This window comes from Podospora pseudopauciseta, chromosome 1, assembly GCF_035222475.1.
Source record: "Podospora pseudopauciseta strain CBS 411.78 chromosome 1, whole genome shotgun sequence".
NCBI lineage: Eukaryota > Fungi > Ascomycota > Sordariomycetes > Sordariales > Podosporaceae > Podospora > Podospora pseudopauciseta.
The window spans coordinates 3,995,804-4,020,983 of NC_085892.1; the positions used below are offsets into that span (position 1 = coordinate 3,995,804).

Below are 25,180 nucleotides of genomic sequence, written 5' to 3' on the forward strand. Positions count from 1 at the left end.
ACCATTACTGTATCTTGTTCAACCTCGCCTGCTTAAACCTGCTCAGCTTCTTCGGCCCGTCAGTATTCGCAATCAACCCGTCCTCATTCAGCGGCGGGTCCTCAATAAACCCTCCCTGCTTTTGGATCAGCTGGTTCCTCATGCGGTTATACTCCACCGCAGCGGCTTGATACAACATCGCCTCGTCCATGTCATCTGGTTCGACGGCTGTAGCGGGGGTGGGTCTCTCAACAACGGTGGGAGCAATGGTTGTATCCTCTGGCGGTGTCGGCTCGGGTGGCGGTGCGGCAGCTTTGTGGATAAACGTTGCAGGCAGCTGGTGTGGCCCTGGTGGGAGGCCACCGGTGGCGCGCTCTTTCTTGAAGCGCGAGACACGCTTGGGTGGTTCCTCTGGTTCGTCGTCTTGCATGGTCAAATCTGTGACCTTTTCCACAATGTCGACGACGGGATTGATCTTGGGGGCTGCCGGTGCATCTGGCCGGGTGGTGGTGGTAGTAGGAGCAATATCCAGCTCTGTCGCAAAGCTGACGCTCTTCTCCTCCTTGGGTGCTTTCGCCTTCTCCTTGGGAATCTTCGTCGCTGCCTTGGGTGCCGATTCCTTGACGACCGAGATCCTCCCCATACCCTCATCAGGTACCGTTCGTTCATGCTGAACAGGAGCGCTAAACGCAGATTTCACTCCGAGTTTCTTTTCGAGCTCCTGCATGCGTTGGATGTAGTCAGAAGACAAAACGCTGTGCTTGGATCTCCCCAAATCGTCCTCGTCATCGTCTTCCTCATCATCATCCATATCCCAGTCCTCGTCATCACTAAACTCGCCCTCTTCCAAGGTGAGTTCAGCGACTACAGGACCGATTTCCGACATGCTATACTCGAGCATCTCCCGCCGCAGCTTGGCATCCTCCTCCGGCTCATCCTCCGGAACAACAGCCTTGGACATATCCATGGCCTGCGACTCCTGAGCAATCTTGATGACGTGCTCCAATTGCTGCTGCGCAAACGTCTTCTCCAACTTTTCCCCTTCCGCATGTCCAGGCTTCGTACCCTCAGCAAAGGTAACCGTCTTTTTGGCGACCATCGACTCCCCATCGGCCAGACCCCCCTTCGGTTCACCCTTTCGCTCGACAGCCTTTGGCGTGGCCTTCTTCTCCTCTTGTTCCTCCCCCTCCTCAACCCCCCTCACAATCTCCCCCCTCGCCCTCCCTCCCTCCTCCTCCGTCTCCGCCAACATCCCCCCCGCCTTCTCAAAAACCTCCATCAACCTCCCCGCCGCCTCCCCCCCACTCCGCACCCCCGCATCAACCACATTCCCCTCCTCATCCAACCACTCAACAATATCCATAATCGGCAACCCACTCTCCTCATCCCTCGGCACATCCGGGCTCGCCACCACCTCCGCCGCCGCCAGCCGATTCTCCTCCTGCTCTAGCATTTTGCCCACAGTATTGATGTTCCCCTCTACGTAATCAATCCTGTGAGTCAACAAGCTGAGCATTTGATCCACCTCTCGAAAATCAGTCTTTCCCATTATCTCGTTGATTTCCTTTTGGGTGAGGACCTTGCCCGAGAAGTCGCGGCGGATGCGGCGGAGGGATTCAACTGGGGTGGGGGTGGTCGAGGGGAGGAGGGAGATTTCTTCTTTGAGGGACGAGTATTCGAGGTACCATTGCTGCCAGTGGGAGAGGGAGGCGCGGAGTTGGGTGACTTTTTGGGTGAGGGTGGTTATGTGGGTGGAGAGAGTGGTGAGGTGGTCTTTTGGTGGTTGGGATGACATGGTGGGCGGCGTGGTTTGTTGTCGTCGTGTTGGTTGGCTGACGACAGATTTTATGTATGTTGAAGGTTGGGAGGAAAATGAACGGGGCAAATTTTGGAAGGGTTTGGAATTGACGTCGAAAGGTTACCGAAAAAAACGGTCCAGACAATCTGCGACGGGGTGGACACTGTGTTAAACACTGTGTGGGGGTCTGACCCCCTGTGACGGAACTTGGGACGACCAGGCATTGGGAACAAGTAAAGCCAGCCAGGTAACTAATTAATTAAAGTGAAATATTCAACTCACAGTGTATTCCCACCGCCAAACCCAAACTAGTAATTACAGTTACATGAGAGCAAAACTATGTATGCCGATATGCTCCGCTCCCTACCTATGCAAAGATTTTGTTCCTTATCCATCCTTTCTTCTCTCCCATCCAAAAAAGATCAAGTCAAAAACTCTCTATCAATACACACCACCCCATCCCCTAATGCCTCCTAATACCCCTGTCTACTATACTGACTGGGCGCATACCCATTCGCCGGCCTATCAATCCTCCTCCCGTCCAAAAACTTGGGGCTGTTCTGCGCCTGTCCCGCATACGGATCGTTCCCCATCTGCTCCCGCCTCCTCTGCTCAAAAGCCGCCCTCTCCTCCTCGTCCAGACTGAACGCCTTCTTCAACCACCCAAACGCGCTCCTCTTCTTCTTCAGCCCCGCTCCCCCTTTCGAGTTGGCTGTTTCGGTCGTCATTGTTGTCCCGTTGCTCATCACTGACATGCCCATCGCGGATGGGATATTCCTTGAGGGGATCGGCGGGTGCGGGAAGTTGAACTGCTGCACTCCGCCGACGGTACCGGAGGTGTGTGGGCGTTGCTGGAGAGGGGAGTAAGGGTTCGCTTGGACGGGACGGAAAAACTGCCTGTCTGAGTGCGGGGAAGGGATGAGGCCCGGGGCGATGAAGGATGGCGGGGGAGAAAAGTCGGCTAGGGAGGAGGAGATAGAGGTTATGGAGTTTACGGGAGGACGTTCCATGTCCGAGCCGGAGCCGTAGGCTGAATCTGGGGCTTGGAAGGTTTGGTAGCTGTTTTGTTGCTGGAGGTGGTTATGGTAGGCCACTCGGGCAGAGGTTGAGTAATTTTGGTGTTGCTGAACGGCATGGTGGTGGGTGTCAGGTGGGGGCACGTGGATGGACCCTGGGGGATTCATCTTCAGGGAGATGCGATCCCGAAGAGAGGTGCGGTTGTTGTTTGTGGGGTACATATCCACCTCAAGATCTGCGTCTGGAACAACCTCTGGTGCGTTCCCTGGGTCACGAAGAGATTCCGTTCGCATGGAATCGGATCCGAGAGAATCCGTCCCGAATGAATCCGTCCTCCTGGTAGAGGTTGTTTGGAAGGAGTCGGTTCTGGTGGAAGATGGCCTCGGCTCATATCTAGAGTCGGGGAGAACATCTCGCTTGGTGGCCGCCGCTCGATTCCTCGCTCCAATCTCGACAACCTTTGGGCCTCGCACTTCGATCACCTTGGGCTTGGGGATTTCGACCACCTTCGGCCTCGGGTTCTCCACGATCCTTGCTCGGGGAGATTCAACAATCTGGGCCCTAGACGTCTGTGGCCTGTGGGTTTGCTCACGGGGCTTGGGAGAGGCAGTCCCTGGCTTAGGGATCGAGTCGGCCGGTGAGGGAAAGTCGAGCTTGGCACTAGGGACATTCTCTCTTGGCTTGGGACGCTCAGCAACGATCCTGGGCGAAGGCTGGGGGGATGGTCGTGGAGAAGGACGAGGTGATGGTCGCGGTGATGGCTGAGGGGTGTAGACTGTGGGCTGTAAGAGATACAGAGTGCTCTCCTCAGCTCGGTTTTCCTCCTCCTTGTGCACTTCCAGTTTTGGAGCCTCGAGCAGAACATTGGGTCGTTCAGAAAGCCGTCGAGGATTTCGAGCAGGCGGTGGCGGCGACTCGGGAGGTGATTCGGCTGGTGCTTGCGGTTGCGGTGATGGTTTTGGTCGCGGTGGTTGTGCTCGTGTAGGTGGTTGATAAACTGCAGAGGTTAAAAGTTGCGGGGGTGATTGAGGAGGCGGTGATGATGACTGGGGTAGTGATTTGGGAGGCGACAGCGGAGTATCTTTGGTCTCTGTTTCCTCCTGAATGGTCGGCACAGGTGCTTGCGGCGGAGTGGCCGGCCGTTCCTCCGGGGCAGGCTCAGGTTCTTCGGGTAGCGAAAAGTTCAAGAATGACGACGGTCTAGATGCTGTAAGCGCATTGATCGTGCTCAGGCGTAAAGACAACCGGGGAGGCGAGTTGGGGATCTTCCTCGGTGGTGATGTCGGGGGCGTTGTGATAGTTGTGGCAGACGCATCTGATGGCTTGGGACTGTGCTTCGGAGATGTGTAAGTGGCAGCACTCAGCTGCTGCGACCTGACTCTGCGGCTGACCTCGCCAGCTCTCCGGTCCATTTCCGAGACCATGCCAGCCAGTCTCACCACCAACGCGTTCAGTGAACTACCCTTGTGCTGCAAATCCATAAAGGCGTTGAACCAGCCATCTGTGTTGCCCTTCATAGCATCGAAGATGTCAATGACATCAGGGCGCTCCTGTCGCCATGGCCCGTGGTGCTGCTCGGCCAAATAAATGGTAAAATCTCTGGTCGCCGCAAGACCTTCAGCCAGGTCTTGCGTGGTTTGCTTGAGAGCAATCTGAGTGCGTGCCAGGATATGCTCAATCTTTTCGTTGCCCTCCAAAATGGTCATCCGGTAGTTCTGATCCTCCAGCATGCGTTCAAACACATCAATATTGTCCATGGGCAACCGCAGGTGCTCAATCCTGAGCTTCACATCTTTCATGGCCAGATCCATATCCTCCAGTGTCGTTTCCAGAAACTCGTCCACCTCGTCGATGTGCCCTTGCAAGATGGAGACAACCAGAATCTGGCTGTTGGCCATGCCGTTGAGCAGTAAATAGACACCAAAAGAGATCTGGGCCATCAACCGCCGAAGCTCGTGTGCCTGTTGTCCAGGTCGAAACCGCCACAACGCTGCTGGGTGAGGGTCAGAGTGCTCACCATCGAGCAGCTCCTCACGACGAGCTTTGGCATCGCCAGTCCTCAGCTTGGGCTTCCCCGAGTTTTCACCTTCGGTGGCCTCGACCAGAGACTCGGCAAAGGCATCCTGCATGGAAGGGATCGGGTGCTGTGGTGCTGATGATGCTGCGGACGAAGACGGCACCGGGGGTCCCGGCCGCGGCTTTTCCTCGGGTCTCCCTCGTGAATCCAGCTTGAGATCTGACCCCATGTCCCTGATGTCGTCGTCATCGGCGATTAACATTATTGGTAGCTGCACATCGGATATCCGCGATGATGGGTGGCGTGGGAAGGCCATGATTAGGTGGCCGACCCTGACGGCTTCGATACGTTGTTGACAGCTTCGACGGGCCCGAAGATTCGGCAACCATTGGCCTGCCGATCAACCCGGCGATCGGCAGGAACGGTGGGACGGTGTGGTTCGTTCGCGGGTGGGGCCGGATGTTGTGCGTTCTGTTCCACGGGAGCCCGCAGTTTGATGGCGGGACGCGGTGCGACGATGGATTTTGGCAGCGCAACAGAGACACCGCCACACGTCTGAAATGGAGAAACAAAAAAGAACAGCGGTCGATAAAGATTGAATCCGGTAGCCGGGTCAGATACAGGTAGGTAAACAATTGCTTGTCATGGATATCCCTCGAGATGAAACATAATTGGTTCTGGATGGACCCCAAGAGCGCCGCGGCGGTGGGAAGACGGTGAGGAGGGATGTCGGGCGGTGACTCTCACCAGGCTGGCGACGGAAGCGAGCGCCGAATGATCCAAATTCCGTCGACGAGCTGCACGGGCAGACTGTCAAACACTCGCCAGCAGAGAGCTTTCTCGTGATACCAGGCTCGGTCCGGGGAAGGGTGTCGCACGATGCTGATCCAGGCGCGCTCTTCGTTTCTAGGGGGGGGGCCCAGGGGTTGAAACAAAGTCCAATGTTTCCTGTTTGCTCAGCACGGGGGTGTGTCTGCTGTCGTTATCGTGAACTTCCAGGTGGGGATGGATAGAAATTGCCTGAATAATGAGAAATACCCAAAGAGAAAACACCACCGTCCTCCGGTATACAAGAAGGGAAACGGAGAGATAATGATGGAGAAAGCAAAGAGAAAAGAAGACCACCGACTGGGCGGTTTTCGAGAGAGGAAGAACAGCAAACTCAGCGTTGCGTTCCGCTCCACTCGCGCACTATTGACAGGCGGCGCATTTGCTCAGTGCTTCTGGTTCCTGACTGGGAGACCAGGCGTGCCCTGCACCGGCGTGGCACACACACTCACCCCGACGCTACCCACGGGCGCCATCGAGGGCCCCTGCGATGCCATCTCATCTTCCCCCATTGTTGACTATTTCTCCGTACAGTCCCCATTTGTCATTTCAATTCCTCGCTGATATGTAAAGGCCTCGACTTGGCTTCTCGTGGGGAATTGGCAGGGGAAAACCTGGATCTGGCTCGTTTGCGCACCGTACCGTCCATCTCCGTAAATTGCAATTCTTATTTTCTCTGGAAAAACCCGGTTGCACTCTCGGGCCCTGGACTGTGTGCCACTGGGAGGGATTCCGTCATGCGAGCCGACGTTGAAATGAACCGTTTTCGGCCCACAACCGATCCAACACAGAGCGGACGGTAGCTACCTAGCAATTGACGAAGAGAGGGGCCACGGAGAGACGGGGTTTGGCGTGAGAAGAATATCTGACTGCTCATCATCACCTCGGCTGCGCAAAAACGATCCTTCTTCTTCTTCTTCATCACAGTCCAGAAGAAAAGATCCAGATGCGGGACATGGCGTCTGCTAGTTGGTCTTGGCACGCAGCTGCTGCTCTGTGCCATCGCTAAGACGGAACGGAAACCCCACATATCCAGCAACGTCCCTTGTCCACATTTTCCTCTATCAACCATACATATATAAAAGGGGGTCATTAATTGTACATAGAATTGCAGAGTCTCAGGGTAAATCTACAACACCATGAAGAAAACTGACGATAGCTGCTCTAGAGACGGACATGTTGACTCAGCGGCCTGATTATCTCTCTACATGTGACCTTTGTACACACACACGGACCTGAACTGGCCAAAAAATCAATACATGGATTGGAACCTGCAGGCCATCTGCAGCTTCCCCTTTCCAGCACGTGTTGCTCGATTAGCCGTAAAAATCGCTTCTGCTCGGCTATGTCTGTGCGTGCGGCGAGCATCTTGTGAAATGGAAAGGGATCCCCAGCTTTGATCTCATAGAGAACTTCAACCTTGACCATTCTCCCATCGTCCCAACTCTCTCAGAGAAAGCATCATGACCTCCCAAACTCTAATTCCGCTCCCGCTCCCGCTCCCGGTGGTGATGATCAGCAAGCCGCCACGTCCACGAAGCCATCTGTGTCTAGTGCCAGCTTGATTGATTCATTGGTCACTGGATGCTACTCACTGCACATATGCTTCCACGAGGCGTCGATATTACCTTGAACATTCGACAAGGCATTCCAACCAGTCAGCTCCCGACTCGGGCTTTGCTATAAGGTCCAACACCGCTCAGCACTGCTTTTCATTGCAGCGTTGTACCTTGAACGCAACAGTGGTGGCTTGCGATGCTGACAAGGAAGATGTAGGCTGACCATCAGCTGTATCCGAAATGATTCCCCGGGCAAAGGAAGCGCTAGCAGACGTTATCGTGAGAACAAAGGAACGTCATCGGCATGGGCAACCCCGACGGGAGAAATGGGCCTTTTCCACCTCCCAAGAAACGCTACCTACCCTACGGCGGCGTGGCCTGTGGGTTGTGGGCTGTGGGCTACGTTATCGTTGGTGGTTCAGCTGACCGAGACAGACTTCCTGCCACCTCACGGCAGTTGTGGGCTCCTTCCTTCGCTCCTTCGTGTGCATAACCCGCCAAGACACGGAGTCTTTAGACTCAGCCTTGCAAATCGAAGACCCTGAGTTCCAGGTTGCCATTCTTGTTTTGTGTTTCGTTGTCGTTCTTTTTCCTTTCCTCCTTTCTTCTCTGCATCTACCGTCCGGCACCTGATCTGCAACCTAACCTGCAGGCAAGCTTCACCTCTAGCCTGATCCTACTCACCTCTGCCGCAGCCGCCCAAAAAAAAAACAACCCATGGCTCGCAATCCCTTCAAGTTCGGCACCGACCTCTGGGATCCGTCCCATCGGTTCGAAACCTCGTGGATTCTATCTCCCTGGGCCCTCTTCTTTTGCCGCGCGCTCATTGTAAGTTAAGTTCCCACGTTTTCCCCAGCATTTTCCCCACGAAAATCTACAGCTTCCATCCCGGACACGCATGGATCAAACTGACTCGCAATTCCACTTCGATTTAATAGTCCCTCTACGCCTTCACAACCCTCATCTTCGTCCTCGCCTACCAGTGCATCAACTCGCCCAACCACTGCGGCGCCTCCCAAGCCCAATTCAGCTACTTCACCTCGCTCACCTACTGGGGCATAGCCTTTTACTTTTTGTTCGCCGCCATCCACACCTTCACCTACGCCCGCACCGGCCGCCCCTTGCTCGACCGCTTCCCTCGATTCTTGCAGGCGCTCCACTCGGCCTTTTACACCACCATTGTCGTCTACCCTTTTGTCGTCACTATTGTCTACTGGGCCCGTTTGTTCGACGGCCGTTGGTACAAACTCGCCTATGAAGGCTGGTCCAACATCTCGCAGCACGCGTTGAACAGCGTGTTTGCCTTTTTTGAGATTGTCATCCCGAGAACCGACACCCCGCCGCCGCTGCACATCCTGTGGCTGATTTTTGTGCTGGCGCTGTATCTGGCGCTGGCCTATGTGACGGAGGCGACCAAGGGGTTTTACACCTATGATTTCTTGGACCCGGAGAAGCAGAAGGGGTGGGTGGCGGTGTATGTCTTCGGGATCGCGATTGGGTGTGTGATTTTGTTTGGGGTTGCTTGGGGGTTGATCAGGCTGAGAAAATGGGTTGCTGAGACGAAACTGGGGATGGAGGGCAAGTTTGCGGGGGTGAAGAGGGAGAAGGGGTTGGTGGAGAGGGAGATTGAGGGGAAGGAGGCTATTGCTTTGAGGGAGGATGTGTAATCTTGGAGGTATGGTTACCTAGGCTAGAAAAAGGGTTTCTAGCCATCCTTTCATGTCTCTCTTATTGGCTGGTCTGGGAACGGGGGTTGTTTGGTCATTATCGGTCTCTTTCTCCATCATTGAAGGTGTTTTGATTGTTACTGCGTGTGTGATGGTATGGGGAAGGAAAACGGGAGATACCCTCTTTTGTGTGTTGCATATATGTGTATGATCCCTGGGTGGACATGAGTTAGATATCAATGTGTGGTAATTTATTTACGACAGGAATGAGTTGTTGTTGGTGAGGACTGCAGCCTTGTCATATGTTTGTGATGTGCTCGGAGGGGGTGTGAGTACAGCATGTGGCTGGCGAGCACTTGCACAGCAACAACAAGGGTGGGCAAGACATTGATATTTCTCGGAACCAATTTCCGACGCCGTTACGGTGTAACGAGCAGGCTGGCTGTTGTGTACGTGCATGACGTGGGTAAGTGCCGGGCTTGACTTGACCGATCACCCGGGGCAAACTTGTTCTCTTTGTACGATATCACAAGGTCGTAGTTTCCCACGCTCGGTGAGCATTCAAACTGGCACCTGTCCAAGTCAAATATGTCAATATCTTACAGCCTCCAATTCAAGACCAGCTTTGTATACACAAACCAAAACCTCATCCGGGAATTACAACAACGCTATACTTTTGAACGACCCACCCCCTTGTGACGCGTCCTCAATCAACACTTCAAGTTGATCCCCCGTCTCAGCTCCCCCTGCCTAATCTCAAACATGACCTGTATCCCCACAAACAGCGCCGTACACGCCGTGACCAAAAACACCAGTCCTATATCTTTTGTCAGCATCCCATTTCCCCATCATAACATGTGTCACATACCAGAATAATCCCTAAAAACCCCACTGATAATCGCCTTGAGCCCATCCTACACACACACACACACACACATCAGTTAGCATCCCCTCTATCATCCCAAACAAAATCACAACAAAGTACTCACCAACCCAACCGCAAACCCCACCAAATTCGCCGAAATCATCATCAGCACATTGCCCACCCCCCCCAACCCACAAAGCCACCTATAAGTCCTCTCCCTTCCTTTAAAATCTTCCTTCCTCACCAGCAGTCCCGCCACAATCTCCGGTATAAAAAACAACACCACCAACCACCCCCAAATCAGCAAATTCAGCTTGATGTCATGCCACAGCGCCACAAACGTAAAAACAACCAAATACGTCACCACCGTTCTCACCCCCTGCCCCAAAGACCTGAAGCTTGACCCCCCCAGCGGAATATAAATATACCGCAGCAGCCACCGATAATAACTCCTATGCCACCCCCGCCAAAACGACAAGGCCGAATAATTATTCGACATGCACCTCAGCATGTTCTCCGGTGGATCAATCCCATCAACCAACGACCAGAGTCGAAAGAATCTCCAGGGAAGGAGGAGCTTAAGCCAGACGATGTGCAGGTTGAAGTATGACAACAGAGAGATCTGAGCGGGCGTGTAAGTCGACCATTCAGGGCGTGACTTGCTTATCGCGCCGACATAGTCGTAGTGAAGCACCAGCTCCATGCAGAGCAGCACCAGCAGAAACCGAACCGCATACTTCCACGTTCGTGCCGAAGAAATCGTCGCTGATCGGTACCGCGACTGCGAGATGTAATCGTTGAACGTAATAATCGGACCCGTCAGATACAGCGGCGCATAAACCGCATACCCGACATAGTTTCTGAAGCTGTAATCACCCTTTTGAGCCGGCAGGGCAATCCGGTCTCGCTCAGAGAGGTTGGACAGGTCGAGGTTCTTCTTCTTATGCGTGTCAGCATCTCTCTAACAGGGTGAACACAACGAACAAAACATACCTCAACCACCCCCCCCGCCGTAATCCTACCATCCAAACTCCAGTAATAATCCAAACTAAAACTAACCAGCCTCAAAACCGTGATATTAAACAAAATCTCCCACCTCCCCATCAACCCCCCAAACCCATCCATCCACTCCCCCAACCTCACCACCGCCGGCAGGTCAACAACCATATTCTTCCTGTCAATCCCCAACGTGCCCGTCACCAGTCGGGCAACATACCCAAACCTATACCCTGAACAAACTTCATTTGCAAACAAGGTACATATATTAAAAACCCACGTCCCAACCGGCACATACCTCCGCGGCAACCCCTTCGCAATCGCATAATTCCCCGCCAGTATCACCAACACCTTGATCGCCGAGAAACCATGCAAAATCACCAAAAAAACCAGCGCAAACACAAAATCAAACGATGTACGCTGACGAAACCGCATTTCCACCCCTTCGGCACTGTTTTCTTTTACGTCACCCCTTGTGGTGACCATGTTGTACACTCTCCTGAGTAAAGGGTGGAAAAGTAACAATGCAGCCATGGCAGGGAGGTTCCGCCTGAATGTTCTGTATTGAGCGTCTGAATTGTCGATTTTGCGGCCTGGGATCCAGCCTTCTGACAGAAAACGCTCGAACTTGGGGTAGCGGGGGTCTGAGGGGCGGGAGACGGAGTAGGCGACGTAGAACATGGAGGGGACGGCGAGGAGGAAGACGAGGTAGTAGAGGTAGAATTCGGGGGTTTTCCACTTGGGGGGTGAGGCTCCATTGGTGGGGGGTTTGGGGGAGGTTGAGTCCCGTCGTTTATCGGGGGAACGGGCTTCGAGGGGGCGGTAGGGGACGCCCGAGGGGGTGGTGAAGCGGGTGTCGAGGGTGTCGAGGGTGTAGATGTTTCGGAGGAGGGCCAGCGGGCCGGTGCCGCTGCCGGTGCCGCCGTTCGGCGCCATGGTTGCGGTCACGGTTGGAGGGGATCGTTTGTTGTCGTCGAGTGGTGATGGGGGATGGAGGTGGTGGTTATATCATTTCCGCCCTTTGATTCGGAATCTCAAAGGCGTAAAATGCCAATGGCAACTAAAGTAAACGACTGTGCTGAAGAAGATTGATGGATTTTTCAAAAGAAAAAAGAGTGGCTGTAGTCGGTTAAGGTAAAAAGTGTCGAGAAATGGTGGTCAGAAAGGACATTCGTCTCGAGTTGCCCAGCTCCGTGTCTGTTCACAGGGGCGTGGTTGATGGTGTCAGCTGGAGCCCGCCAACGGTGGAACCGTGGTCCAGCCGTTGTGTTACGGTTTGTGGGGTCGGTTGCCGCCGGCTGTGTTGAGCTGGGGGCGCACTGACCACTTTTTGACCCCTTTCTTGATGTTGCCCCTGAGCCCCTTTTTTGTTTTGGTGATGGTGAGGTTGTTATGGAACAGGCGGCGCGAAAAAAAAAAAAAAAAAAAAAGGTGAAAATATCTGGGATATTTTGGTGTTTTGGACTGTTTGGTTGGGGAAAATGTTTTTGGTCGGTGTTGGTGGGCAAATGTTGCGATGTTTTGAAATGGGCAGCTGTGGAAGTGGATGTATGGGTCGGAGTGGTGAATAACATAACTTCAAGCTGGGATTTGTTATTTTGTTGGTTATTTGGGATATAAAGTTGAGCACCAAAAGTGTTTAGTGTTGGAAGGTGCATGAGCTGGCTTTGCTACACCTGAAGCCCAGGAAGTGAGCGCCCCCAGCAGTGCAAGAGCATGTGTGAAAGTTGAAGCGGCAGTATATAACCTCGGTTTACTGAGTCAACAATTGCTCCTCGTGTCTGATTCACAATCATATCGCACGATGGCCGATGGCCATGTGGTCTTCGACGTGATCGTGAACCAGATACGAGGAGTGTTTTGCTTGGAATCTCACCTCAAACCGTCGGGAGTTCCAGCGCAGACTCGTTTCTTTTTCTTTTTCTGCATCAGTATCATGACCGGCGTATGCCAAAGAAAGAGCACGAAGGATACAGTCCCCTATCTCAAACAAGAAGGTATTCTCTGCATAGGGTTAAAAGGCGCAGTTGTACACGAAGACGCATCTTTTAACCCCATGCAGAGAATGTTTTGCTCTTCCCACCAGAACCCCAATGTCTAGTCGATGGGTTCGAAACGTCGACCGATCATCATCTGTCCATTTTTATGCCCTCGAGTCTTTGCTTCGGGCTTAAGAGCACCCCCGCCCCGCCATATAGCCTTCGTTTCCTGCCCAATTACTATCATTCCGTGCATTTGGTTTATGGCCAAGTAGCACAACCAAATGCCGGGGTGTGTTTTTTGTCGATTTTGAAGACTGCTCTGCTAATCCGATCGTGTTCAAAACGTTCGCTGAGCGCTGTTCCTTTTTTCCTCCACACAGCTCGGACATACTCCCACATCTTTATTATGCACCAGCACAGTTAGGTATCGTTAGTCACATCAGCTCCTTTTCCTGCACCTCAAAGCCACCAACAATCACCTACTCCACCCCCACAGCAACAAGGCCTTTCAACCAAATAATTTCATTCATTCTTCCCTTCATATACTCATCAATCATACTATTTACACCACCCCGTCTCCCCATCCCTCTACGCCCCCATAACCCCATAACTCCTCACCCTCGAAAAGAAAAAAGGCTTATCATTCCTCAGCGTAAACTCAGCCCAATCATCCGTCAGCCTATTCCAGCTATAAAACCCCCTCCAAGCCAATTTATTATTCCTCGCACCCTTCCCCGCGCTCTTCAGCGTCAGATCCAACCTGTACACATACTTACTCACCCCCTCCGTCTCCACCATCACATCCCCTTCAACCTCGCTCAGACTAGCCCCCGGGTTATCCCCCGCCCTCGCCAACCTCCACCTCCCCTTTAGCGCTGACTCCATTACATGCCCCGAATGGTGGGAGGCATAAGTCTCACGGGTAAGGTGGTGAACCACATCGTTTGGTTCCGCTGTAGTCAACAGTGACAAACAAGTCCCGTCCCGGAAAAATCGTAGGTACCGGTAGTACGTCACGACATGAATCGGTGCCCCCCAAGTGATACTGTTCGAATTAGCCATCCCGCTCCGGACGTAGTTCACAGTGCTGATATAACACCCATTAAACCTCAACCTCGGACGAAGACGAAACATCCGTTGCCAACTCGACCCGTAAAGGCTGTTGAAAAACGCCAGCGTATTGGCTGTCGATTCATCAGCCAACCTCTCCGCCCGTTTCTCCAGGTCAAAAACTGGCACAACAAAACCATCTTCTTGTTCAGTCTCCGTTGGCGAAGTCGCACCGCTGCTCTGCGTAAACGCCTCCGCAGCAGCCGCCTCCTCAGCCGCCTCCCGCTCGAGATCCTCCTCGGCAAGCGGCTCCCAAGTGATCTGCCTCTGCCAGTGGTAGTGCATCCCCCCAAAACCAAACTCCACCCCCAAACAAATCCGCCGCCATATCCTATCCTCCGTCACGACCAAAAACGCAAGCCGCTTGCATACCTGCGCAAGACGAACAAAGTCACCCACATCTGCGACAGCAACGTCACGGAGTATGTGAACAAGTATCTCATCAGGCAGGTTCGAAATCGGGCAGGGAGGCTGAGGCATGCCCTCGATTTCTGGCGGCACCGGCTCAATAGTCAAACCCGCAAAACTGGCGATGAGCTCCTTCATAGTCTGAGGCTGGTCGGCTTTTGCATCCCCCGGTGCCGCAGCCGTAGAGGAATCCCCCGACTTTGGTGCTGCCATCTTTTGGGGAAATTTCGCCCTGGGGAAGTGCTTCGCTTTGTAGTTTTGATCGACTTGGTCGTCCATCTGAATGTTGGGTCAGCAGTCAGTTCCAGTTAGAATGTAGGGGGAGCAAGACATACCCTAAACGCCTTTCTATACAGCCTCAAACTATCCCCCAGATTCCCCGCCGCCTCCCTTTCCACAGCCTTCTCATAATGCTCGAGAGCGGTGATTGGCTCCTTCTTAGTGGGCACAGCGGCAACTCCTGTAATTGTGGCCGGCTGTCCGGGTTCATCAAACACCTTTGTAGGTACATAATCCTCCTCATACTCCTTGGCGATCGGCTTCTTCGTAGGAGGCGGCTTCCTCGACCCCGTCGATGGTCCAGCCGTAGTATGTTGATCCTGACGGGGGCGGTGTGACTGCTGATGTCTAGCCCTGACCTCAGCCCTCCACTGCTCCCTAAACGACTCAAGATCAGGGTTTGTCTCTGAAGATTCCATTTTGTTCAACAAATGTGATGATGAGTGAGACTTGCAAATGCCGAGAGGTCCGTCCGTGTGGCGATTGTGATGTCGACGACTTGGTCGGTTGAATTGAGGAAAATGCAACCGGAAGAGAATCCAGTCTTGTAATATAATAGGTAACTCAAACTAAAGACGGGCTCGTTCACCGCAAAATAATTCAGTCATCAATTCAACGAAAGCGGTGATGTGCATATTTACGAGGAGGAGGTTGTGTCATTCGGCGAGCGGATGGGGATAAGAGTTCCGGCCGGCGCGATAAGCAAGCTTGGGCCACCCACTGAAGATCGGAGTTAACACGCACTGTGACGTTCTGCCAAGCCTCCCGAGTTCTTTTGCGTCTTTGAATATCTTCAAAACAATGTCGCGGCTTTTGAAGAGCATGATGGCTGTTTTCCACATAAACCATCACATATGACCATAGTCAGGTGCGGAGACATTCATTACTCATCATAAGTGACACAACCAGACAGCACCCCGCAGCCTTCTCTCCGAGTGTGACTCTTATATCTCGGAGGACAAAAGGCAAAGGCACCCATGTGCTCTCCAGCATGCGCCCGCCGCACCGAGTAAGCAAGTAGGTAAGTTGGTTGGAAGATCACACGTCAAGATAGACTGTCCAATGAACGCCAGGCAAAATGAACTAACCCTGAATCGCATGGCTCTCACAGGAAAAGAATTCGCTTCACCTTTTGCTGACACAGCTTCAGTAGCCCCTATTTACCCCTGAGCCAGATTCGTGTACAAGATTGTCCATCGACACTAAGCCAACCAATCATACAGATCCTGAAGGTAACCTTGGCTTACGGAGAGCCTCGTGCTCCCCTTGGAATTTGTTGTGTTTGGGAAACAATTGCTGTCAGAGGGTGATCAGAATGCCATCGACTTTTGCCTCAACGCGGCGCCTCCGACCCCCGTCGGCAAGTGCTTCTACCGGCACCTCACGCACTTGCTTGTCAACGAATCGGAAGCGGCCATCATGTCGGGCCGGGATAGGGACGAGGTCAACCAAGACAGCTGGTCGACTATCGCACGCGAGTTTCTAGACCGTGGCGTGAAGAATGTGGTCATCACGCTGGCCGCCAAGGGCGCGTTCTACGCCAATGCCGATGGCAGAGCTCATTGCCCTGCGTATGACGTTGTCGTCAAGGACACCACCGGAGCAGGGTCAAGCTGGAACCCTTACAGGCACTGAGCTGCCTCCAGTTGTTCTGTATGAGCGCTAATAGGAACAGGGATACCTTTACCGGGGCTTGTTCCTCAGACTACCTACGCCAAAAGGCCAAAGGGACTTGGGACATCAGAAGCGCTGTCGTTTGTGCAAACAAAGCTGCGGCAATGACCATCATGAATGTCGGAGCGCAGGATGGCATCCCGTGGTCGGACGAGATAGATAGATTTGATGCTCCTCACAGTGAGGCTTCTATTTGAGCGGGCAACAGACCAGAGCCGAGTGGTGCAAAAGTGAATGAGGGAGAAACCGGGGACCAGAAACCGTTCAAAATATAGTTGGATGAATCCTTCAGTTATTTCAGCTTCTGGACTTAGATTTTGCTAGAGCTCCCCCATTATTTGCTCAATAACCTCTGCAGCACGCCGCTGTGTCCTCAAATCCTGCCAGTCCTTCCACGGGCGCACCGGGTGTACAAAGTCGTAGCCATCCCTCCGCTCCGCCACCTTCCGGAAAACGGCCTGCATCCCTTGTTTTACGGCAAGGAGGTGCCGGATTTCCACACATCCTTGCCTTTCCACTTGCAGGGAACGGCGACGCCTAGCGTGGCAAAGTTTTTCTCCGTTGTGTGACGGTTGCGGTATCCATCTTGAGCTCACAGGAGAGCTAGTTTCTTTGTTCAACATCGCCCCTTTCAACAACAGCATCAAACAACAGCATCAAACAACAGCATCAAACAACAGCATCAAACAACAGCATCAAACAACAGCATCAAACAACAGCATCAAACAACAGCATCAAACAACAGCATCAAACAACAGCATCAAACAACAGCAGAAATGTCTGGAGAATCCAACTTGAGAATAACCAGTCAAACGTACACCTACTCGTTCTTCATGGGAATAGCATGCTTCACAGCACATATCGGACCTTTTAAGTAAGACCAAGAAACCAAGACTGTGACAAGCATCCTGTAACCGCATCTTAGAAGTATATTCTCCTCATCTTTGAATGCCGAGCTAGTACTCAGATGGGTGACCACTGTGGAATCCTCAGTGTTGTGTGTTTTTGTTCTTTTTTGCTTTCTATCTTCTCTTCCATATAAACCTGATATTAGGGAGGTGAGAGAAGTAAACCTGAGATGGACCTCTTTTGCTTGCTACAGTCAGCAATTGCAACACAGCCTTCAGCCAGAAATATGAACTTGACAATGCCTATTGTACATAGAAAAATCCAGAAAGCAGAAGAAAAAAGTATACGGTCATAAAGGGAATCTATAGAGCAAGGCTTTTAGGTACTTTTATCGTGATTTCAAAACTACCAACACCACACGCCATGCCGATCCCGTTAGCTCATTGATTATTTCACTTTGAAAACAACAGTCTCAAAGGCTAAGCTCCTTCATCTTCTCCTCCAACCATTGTTGAGCCTTGGTGACGGCCTCATCAAGCTTCTCAGGGTTGGAACCAGCACCCTGGCGACTGGGCTCCTTACCGCCCGTCTTACCGCCAATCTACTCGATCTCATTAGCTTTCGTCTTTTGTTGGTCATTTATACTCGGGGCAAACTCACAATCTCGGTAACAGCAGCAGTCCACTGCTCAGCGGTAACACCCTTCAAGTCGGTACCGACATAAACACCATGTACGACGGCCTCATCCTTGCTCCCAGCAAACAGATACACACTCTTGGCCTTGTCCTTACTCTTGTAGTAAGTCATCACCTCAGAGATGGCCTTGGCATTGGCAGAGATGGGCAAGTGCCCAACGAACGCCTTGACGTCCTTGTTCTTCTCATCGGCAAAGAACTTTTGAACGGTAGACAGAGCAGTCCCGCTCTCAGCCTTTTGCCTCTTCTTTTGCTCGTCAAGGACTGACTTCTGAATGGTGGAAAACTTCTTACGCAACTCTTCCTTGGTCAAGACGGAGATGACGAGAGCATCGAGATCGACGGACGCAGCCTTGACCAACGAAACCTTCTCGGGGCCAAACTCCAAGGCAGCGATGTGATCGAGTCTGTCGCTGAAGTCCTTGGCATCTTGCTGAGCCTGGTGGGCACCGGCGCCCGTGTAGGCGACGATACGTCTGATACCCTTGGCAATACCGCTTTCCTCAACAATGATCAGGTCCTTGATGAGGCCAGTGGCGTCAACGTGAGTACCACCGCAGAACTCAACGCTGAACTGGCGCCACTCAGGGTTCTTGGGGTCCTTGAGCATCTCCTCAACAGAGGCACCGACGGACACCACTCTGACAGGGTCAGGGTACGTCTCACCAAAGACGGCACGAAGGCCGTTGATTTCTCTAGCCTCGGCCAGGGCAACATCCTTGGCGTACACCTTGAGGTTCTTGCGGATATCGGCGTTGGAGAGCTCCTCAATGCGCTTGATCTCGGGCAGTGTCACCTGCGTCTTGTGGCTGAAATCGAAGCGCAGCTTGTCCTGATCGACGAGTGAGCCGGCCTGGTTGACCGTATCGCCGAGCACTTCTCTCAGGGCATGGTTGAGGACGTGAGTGCCGGTGTGGTTGTTGCGGATGGGTTGGCGACGGAGCTCGTCAAATTCGCACTTGACGACATCACCAGCCTTCAAGTTGCCGTACTCGAGGAAACCGGAGTGAACGACGTAACCACCGAATTCTTGAGTATCGAGGACCTTGAACTCAGCTTCATCGTCAATGATGATCCGACCAGTGTCGGCAACCTGACCACCGGATTCAGCGTAGAAGTTGGTCTTGTCGAGGATGATGCCCAGGGGCGTCTTTGGTGGCACATCCTTGCTGTTCTCGATAAATTCGGAACCGTTGAAGATGAGCTGGATTTTACCTTCGCTGCTCTGCGCAGAGTATTTTGCCTCCGAGTCCGTCCGGGGGATGTTCCGGTCATTCTCCAACTCGGAAATGTGATGAACCGTGAGCTTGGGAAAGGTGGTGACGGCTTCCTTGACCGCCTTGGAAGCCTCGCGAGCCTTCTCCTGGGCAACCTTGACCTCCTCTTCGTCGATGGTAAGGCCGCGCTCCTCGGCCATCAACTTAGTGAGATCCACTGGGAAACCAAAGGTATCGTACAGACGCCAAACATCGGCACCGGAAAGCTTCTTCTCGCCAGCCTTGGTCGCAGCAGCGGCATACTTCTCAAACATGGCCTCACCACGGTCGAGGGTAACAGCGAAAGCAACCTCCTCCTCATCAAGGATTTCTTTGATATCGGCCTCCTTCTTCTTGAGCTCGGGAAATTGCTCGCCCATCTGTTCGACCAAAGCAGGAAGAATCTGGGAGAAGAAAGAACCAATGTTGGCATTGAGGTACTTCCTGGCGTAGCGGACACCTCTGCGGAGAACACGGCGAACGACGTAACCGCGGCCGATGTTGCCGGGAACAGCACCATCAGCGATGGAGAAGGAGAGGAGACGAATGTGGTCGGCAACAACACGGAGCGCGGTATCGACACCATCGACGTCGTCCTTGCCGTACTTGTCGCTGTATGGGCGGGAACCACTGACTTCGACGATCTTGGCGAACAGAGGGGCGAAAACATCGGTATCATAGTTGGAAGACTTGTGCTGGAGGGCAGATACCAGACGCTCAAAACCCATACCGGTATCAATGTGCTTTGCGGGAAGAGGCTTGAGGCTCCTGTCCTTTTGCCTGTCGTATTGCATGAAGACGTTGTTCCAGATCTCTACCACGAGAGGGTCGTCCTGGTTGACGAGATGCGCAGCATTTCGCCCACCAACCTTGTCGTAATGAACCTCGGAGCACGGCCCGCATGGCCCTTGGTCGCCCATTTCCCAGAAATTGTCCTTCATGTTGCCGGGAAGGATGTGGTCCTCTGGTACTCCTTGGTCGAGCCAGAGCTGCTTGGCCTCGAGATCTGGGTCCAGGCCCATGGCTTCGTTGCCCTCGAAGTAGGTCACATAGAGGCGATTAGGGTCGAGACCGTACACCTTGGTGAGCAACTCCCATGTCCACCCAATAGCCTCCCTCTTGAAGTAGTCGCCAAACGACCAGTTGCCAAGCATCTCGAAGAAGGTGTGATGGTAGGAATCCTTGCCTACGTCGTCAAGGTCGTTGTGCTTTCCACCGGCACGGATGCACTTTTGTGTGTCGGCAGCACGCTTGAGCGCAGCCATGGGCTCAGTCTTGCCTACTGTTCCCAGGAACAGAGGCTTGAACTGGGCCATGCCCGAGTTGATGAAGAGCAGTGTCGGGTCATTGTGAGGCACGACCGACGACGATGGGACTGAGGTGTGAGGTTAGCACAGGCTGTTGTAGAAGAGAAGCTAGACTAGATTGAAGCGCATAGCTGGTGCGAATACATGGCTCGAAGGATGATTTTTTTGCAAAAGTGTGTGGCGATATCAACCCCACCAAGGTCAACTTGATCTTGGTGGTTATGATAAGACTGATGAGGCTTGTTGGACCACTGCTACAATCATTGTGATTGTTTTCTGCAAGACATGCAACTCTCTTTGAGCAGAGAAATAGAGAAATATCCAGCTTTGAATAAGGGCCTCTTTGCTGTGGTCATCCTTCGGCCTGTGTAACCAGCAGCCAGCATATTTCGATACAGCGTGCATGGAGGGGTAATAGTGTATCGATATCACATACCGATGGTGTGGCCCCGCTCTTCAAAGAACTTCAAAAACGTCTCCCGGACGCGGGGGCCTGTCCACTGGGGTTCCGTCATGGTGTGGTGTAGGCGTTTGAGGTGCGAAGGGAGATGATGACGGGTTCGATAGTAATCCAACAAGGCAGAGGCAGCGTAGTAGGAAGCCGGGGCTGCAGTCCGGAGGGCGGAGGTGGGTGCTCGAAAGTTCGAGAGTGTTGAAGATGGCGGGGTCAAACGGGTTTTGTGGTGGAAGGTTCGCGAGCAATGACTCAAATTCACCACAAAAGCCGATTGATAGCGCGTGCCGCCCCAGCTCCTGGACCGCTCGCGGCAAGACCACCGTAACCACAACGCCTTCTCCATCCGTCCTTTTCTTACAACCTTCCTCTCTCTCTTTCTCTCTCTCTCTCTAAAACCTCTTCGCGATATCGGCCTTTTCCCTTTATCTCGAACCAGTCCCAATCAATCTCCCAATCTCCTGTCCTAAAGTTCCCGAATCCCACCTTGATTGGCGCGCATTCCGACACCTCACCTAAGGCAATTGGCGAAACAGAGTTACAGGGAAGAGGGAGAAATAAATGCTGGCAAACCCTGCGCCGCGACTGGCCACCCACCACCATATCATGGAGATGGGGAGCTTCCCACCCGCTGTGGGCATGGACCACCACTATCAACATGGATACCTCAATCACAGCCCTTTCCAACAGCAACAAGTTCAGCTTCAACAACAACCACAACCACAACCACCGACATCTCGCCTCTCCCGTAAGCGCAAACCAGATGCCCCCCCAGAGAACAATGAGCGCCTCTCCAAGCGCATGAGCCTGCTGAATCTCGGTATGTACGGTGTGGTGCACAGTCCCCCTCAACGTCATCGCCGCATTCCAGCCCTCCCACTAACACCCGCCCTCTTCTCCACAGAACACTCTGGACCCAAACTCTACGTCCCCGTTGAACAAGGTGACAGCCACAACCAATCCTTACCCGATCTCAATGCCATCCATCATCAACAACAACTCCAATCCCAGCGCCGTAGCCATGGCCAGCACAAACACACCCCCATGGATGACTCCATGATGCAGCTCGACGACACAAAGCACAAAGTCTACATTTACAACCTCGACGACGAGCTCTCGTCCGACAATGAGACTGACGACGGGAAACTCATCTTCCTCCCCGACATTGAGAAGCACCTCAAGTCCCACCGTATCCCTCCAAACATCCTCGCTTCCCCCTCGCCACAAGAGATGGCCGATAGACAACTTGTTTTGTACCGGGTACCTTCTTCTATCACGGTACCAGAAGAGCAAGACAGCGTGCGCAAGGCTATCATCGAGGCGAGACAACGGATGAGGGAGAAGCAGGAGGCTGAGAGGGCTGCTGCCGCGACGAGGGAGGTTCCAGTGGATAGCACGGTCATGTTTTCCGCGCCACAGGCTTCGTCGTCATCAGCAGAGGATCCAGATGCCATGGAGCTCGACTAGGATCGAGATGCCACGCGGCACCGCGACTGGGATCCGACCCCATGGCGCACGACTAGTGCTCAGATGACGTGAAGCTCGACTACGGTCCAGACGAAATGATGGAGCTCGAATAGAATCGACTTCTATGGATCTCGGCTAGATTTCGGATCCCACCAAGGTCCGCTGAGATATGGTTGTCATATCGTTCGGCTGTGATTCGGATGCTATGGATCCCGACTGAAATACAGCAAGGCGGCCGTCTTTTTCTTTGTTTCGTGGGTTGGTCGGTTCAAAGGCTATCAGGGGTTTTGAGGTTCCCATACCTTCACACACGGCGCATTCACGGTATTCCTGTGGCTATCTAGGCGCACGGCAACAAATATTGACTTGGGTTGAAATTTAGCGAGGTGTTTTACAGGCAGCGTGCATTTATTCTACAAAGCGGACATAGGGACCGGTATCACAGGACATGGCTCCCATCAGGCAGGAGTCCGTTATCTTACATAGCGGGCATCCTTCACAATTCTTGATAGGACACCATTAGCTACACAATAACAGAAACATGATTGAAGAAAACAAAAGGCCCTTGCGCTGCTTGTAATATTAGGTGTATTTAGGCATGTTTGCAATGAATGCTATAACGTAGGTAATTCCAGAGTGAACCCTACTCGTGAGAGCTGCTGGGTGTTCCGCGCCCTTCTCCTTCTCAATCGAGAAACCCCATTAATGCCCACAGGTTGAGCACTGAGCATGGTCAAGCTTTCCCTCCTTTATTCTGTTCCGTGGTCCTTTCCCACCAGGGGATCAATCATATATACAAATTACGCCCACTCCTCATCCTATTCCAAAACCCTACCCTGCTACCTGCCTTCCCAATCCGATACCGTCTCTTCTAGCTCCTGAACGGGTTGTTGGTATTCCCCGTTCCTTGAGGTTGTAGTGTGAATGGTGGTGGCCCAGGGGGAGGGGCATACTGCTCATTTAAGCTGCTACTTGGCACTGGCGCGACCACTGCTGGTGGTGGTGGTCCTGGTGGTGGGGAGTAGATATACCCATTATCCTGCGGTGGTGGTGGTGTCGTCCCATTCCCATTACCCTCCCCATATTTAGAGATTCCAGCAGGCGGTTCGTAAACCGGCGGCCGTGGCGCGTTGGGATCGTAGACTGGTGGTGGTGGCATCCCTTGCATGTTGTAGTATTGATACCCGTCCCCGTTGTGGTTGTAAGGGGTGAAGGTGGATTGGGGGTATCGATACCGGGGGTCGACTTGGGCGAGGGTGGCGCGGTTGACGAGGAAGCGGTGGTATCCCAGCGGGGGGAGGCCGGAGCGGACGCGTTTCCGCGCGTGGAAGTAGCCTATTAGGAGGTAGAGGGTGAGGGAGAGGAGGATGGCGAGGAAGAGGGACCATTTGACTATTACGCCGGCCTATGGGAGAGGGGGGGGCGGGAATGTTAGACTGGGAAGGTAGGGGTTGTAGGTGGGTGGGGGGGGGAGGACGTACCTTTGTGTTCCAGAAGGAGATGTAGCAGTTTTCGTCGCTGATGAGAAAGCCATCTTCGTCTCGGGTGCAGTTGCGGTAGTAGTAGGTTTGCCTGGGTAGAAGCGTGGCGATGGCCATTGTTTGTGTTGTTTTTTTGTGTGGTGACCGGATGGGATGGGATGGGGAATGTCCGAGGTCCAGAGTTCCAGGAACTCGGATAGGCTGGGTGGCTGCTGCGATGAATTTGATGCACCTGGGTTGAGTTCTATATCGGGAGATGAATAGACTCGATCAAAGAGGGGGACGATAACTTGATCGATCTGGATGAAGGTCGCAAGTTGGTTTTGTACAGATGAGTTTGCCTGAACTCTTTCGATGTGCAGAGGTGAAAGGGAAGGAGCACTGTCGCATAAACAAAGAACTGGAAAAAGCACGAGCGAGGGAGAGAGAGAGACGGAAGGGAGATTGCTGGCCAGTTGTGCCAAGCCTGCCCAGGCCAAAGCGATGATTCCGCGCCGAGAATGAGAGATTCTTCGAAGGTGTTCTTATCACGGACAAAACCACCACAACTTTGCCGATCAAGAAAACGGGCACTCTTTCCGGCTTGGTAGCACGCGCTTGCCGCTGTACCCCGCAGATTATTTAGAGGCTGGTCCCCTGAACCCTGGGGGCGGGTTGAACGCTAAAAAGGCCGGCAGCCACTTGTTTATCGCGATGGCGAGTGGCGCTGATGAGAATGGGTAGCTCTGGGTTTCATCGTTGTCTTTGGCGTTTCAGTTCTCCGGGAGGCCGAAGGATGGAATCTTGGAAGACGCAGATTTATTTATGATATTCTGCGGCAATCAAGAAATGAATAATGAGAGTCAACTCTGAAGCAATGGACTATCAAGATGCAATCGGTGATTGCTAAGATGAGGTAGGATATATAGTCAAGGCCTTCTCGTGATATTGGACGAAAATTGTCAAGGCTATTCTTGGCTACCTCCATCAGGGTCATGGTGTCTCAACTTTGACAACCATTGCCACTTGTCTAGGTATTGGACAGTGTAGCTCATTGGTATTTCTTTGACGAACGGTTAGCCTGGACGTCCGTCACTTTGCCAATGGAAGATTGAAATGATAGACGACAGGCTTCCGTCCGATGCTCAGTAATCATATCCGCTAGTCTTTCATATAAGTGATAGGTAGTAGACTTCATTAGCCTAGTCCTGAGACTCCAGATATCTGAAGAATATCAAGATTCTGTAGCGCATGGCACCGAGCTTGCAAGAAGTGGCGTTGATCCTAAGCTGGCGGGAGGACGGGATGACTTTTAGGTCGGTACTCGCCTAGGTATCCAAGACGTGTTGAGTGAAATATTGTAACAGTCGGAGTGTTCCTGGAGAGTGACATGATCAAACCAAGATCAAATGTTTAAGATATCGGAGATCAAGAAGATGTAAGTGACAGAATCGGACTAGCTTACCCGGCAGGCAACCGACAGCACCAGCACGGGCCGCACCCACTGAATGCC

The 25,180-nt window shown here is 52.9% G+C and overlaps 9 protein-coding genes across 9 annotated transcripts; 3 read left to right on the forward strand and 6 right to left on the reverse strand.

Annotated features, from left to right (window-relative positions):
* Positions 1-4: 4 nt before the first annotated feature.
* Positions 5-1,774, reverse strand: QC763_111240 (uncharacterized protein; the record flags this gene model as incomplete). The annotated part of the gene is made up of 2 exons (XM_062907712.1): positions 5-1,168; positions 1,307-1,774. 2 exons carry the CDS (start codon positions 1,772-1,774, stop codon positions 5-7), a joined length of 1,632 nt encoding a protein of 543 aa, XP_062770680.1.
* A 476-nt stretch (positions 1,775-2,250) lies between these two features.
* Positions 2,251-5,127, reverse strand: QC763_111250 (uncharacterized protein; the record flags this gene model as incomplete). The annotated part of the gene is made up of 1 exon (XM_062907713.1): positions 2,251-5,127. The coding sequence occupies one exon, from the start codon at positions 5,125-5,127 to the stop codon at positions 2,251-2,253; it is 2,877 nt and encodes a 958-aa protein (XP_062770681.1).
* A 1,650-nt stretch (positions 5,128-6,777) lies between these two features.
* On the forward strand, positions 6,778-9,308 carry QC763_111260 (uncharacterized protein). Its single transcript, XM_062907714.1, has 2 exons — positions 6,778-8,026; positions 8,137-9,308. Exons 1-2 carry the CDS (start codon positions 7,916-7,918, stop codon positions 8,863-8,865), a joined length of 840 nt encoding a protein of 279 aa, XP_062770682.1. The 5' UTR covers positions 6,778-7,915; the 3' UTR covers positions 8,866-9,308.
* A 73-nt stretch (positions 9,309-9,381) lies between these two features.
* GUP1 (glycerol transporter) lies at positions 9,382-11,941 on the reverse strand. Its single transcript, XM_062907715.1, has 4 exons — positions 10,724-11,941; positions 9,855-10,670; positions 9,734-9,779; positions 9,382-9,682 (listed from the first exon to the last, which is right to left on the reverse strand). The coding sequence occupies exons 1-4, from the start codon at positions 11,660-11,662 to the stop codon at positions 9,576-9,578; spliced, it is 1,908 nt and encodes a 635-aa protein (XP_062770683.1). The 5' UTR covers positions 11,663-11,941; the 3' UTR covers positions 9,382-9,575.
* A 1,180-nt stretch (positions 11,942-13,121) lies between these two features.
* QC763_111280 (uncharacterized protein) lies at positions 13,122-15,203 on the reverse strand. The gene is made up of 2 exons (XM_062907716.1): positions 14,562-15,203; positions 13,122-14,505 (listed from the first exon to the last, which is right to left on the reverse strand). Exons 1-2 carry the CDS (start codon positions 14,922-14,924, stop codon positions 13,297-13,299), a joined length of 1,572 nt encoding a protein of 523 aa, XP_062770684.1. The 5' UTR covers positions 14,925-15,203; the 3' UTR covers positions 13,122-13,296.
* Positions 14,994-16,445, forward strand: QC763_111290 (uncharacterized protein). The gene is made up of 3 exons (XM_062907717.1): positions 14,994-15,522; positions 15,579-16,112; positions 16,181-16,445. Exons 2-3 carry the CDS (start codon positions 15,925-15,927, stop codon positions 16,374-16,376), a joined length of 384 nt encoding a protein of 127 aa, XP_062770685.1. The 5' UTR covers positions 14,994-15,522; positions 15,579-15,924; the 3' UTR covers positions 16,377-16,445.
* Positions 16,446-17,176: 731 nt separating this feature from the next.
* On the reverse strand, positions 17,177-21,488 carry ALA1 (Alanine--tRNA ligase). The gene is made up of 3 exons (XM_062905253.1): positions 20,723-21,488; positions 17,689-20,354; positions 17,177-17,629 (listed from the first exon to the last, which is right to left on the reverse strand). The coding sequence occupies exons 1-3, from the start codon at positions 21,084-21,086 to the stop codon at positions 17,501-17,503; spliced, it is 3,159 nt and encodes a 1,052-aa protein (XP_062770686.1). The 5' UTR covers positions 21,087-21,488; the 3' UTR covers positions 17,177-17,500.
* On the forward strand, positions 20,797-22,767 carry QC763_111320 (uncharacterized protein). The gene is made up of 2 exons (XM_062907718.1): positions 20,797-21,560; positions 21,645-22,767. The coding sequence occupies exons 1-2, from the start codon at positions 21,302-21,304 to the stop codon at positions 22,205-22,207; spliced, it is 822 nt and encodes a 273-aa protein (XP_062770687.1). The 5' UTR covers positions 20,797-21,301; the 3' UTR covers positions 22,208-22,767.
* Position 22,768: 1 nt separating this feature from the next.
* On the reverse strand, positions 22,769-25,040 carry QC763_111325 (uncharacterized protein). The gene is made up of 2 exons (XM_062907719.1): positions 23,689-25,040; positions 22,769-23,612 (listed from the first exon to the last, which is right to left on the reverse strand). Exons 1-2 carry the CDS (start codon positions 23,803-23,805, stop codon positions 23,079-23,081), a joined length of 651 nt encoding a protein of 216 aa, XP_062770688.1. The 5' UTR covers positions 23,806-25,040; the 3' UTR covers positions 22,769-23,078.
* Between the last annotated feature and the right edge of the window lie 140 nt (positions 25,041-25,180).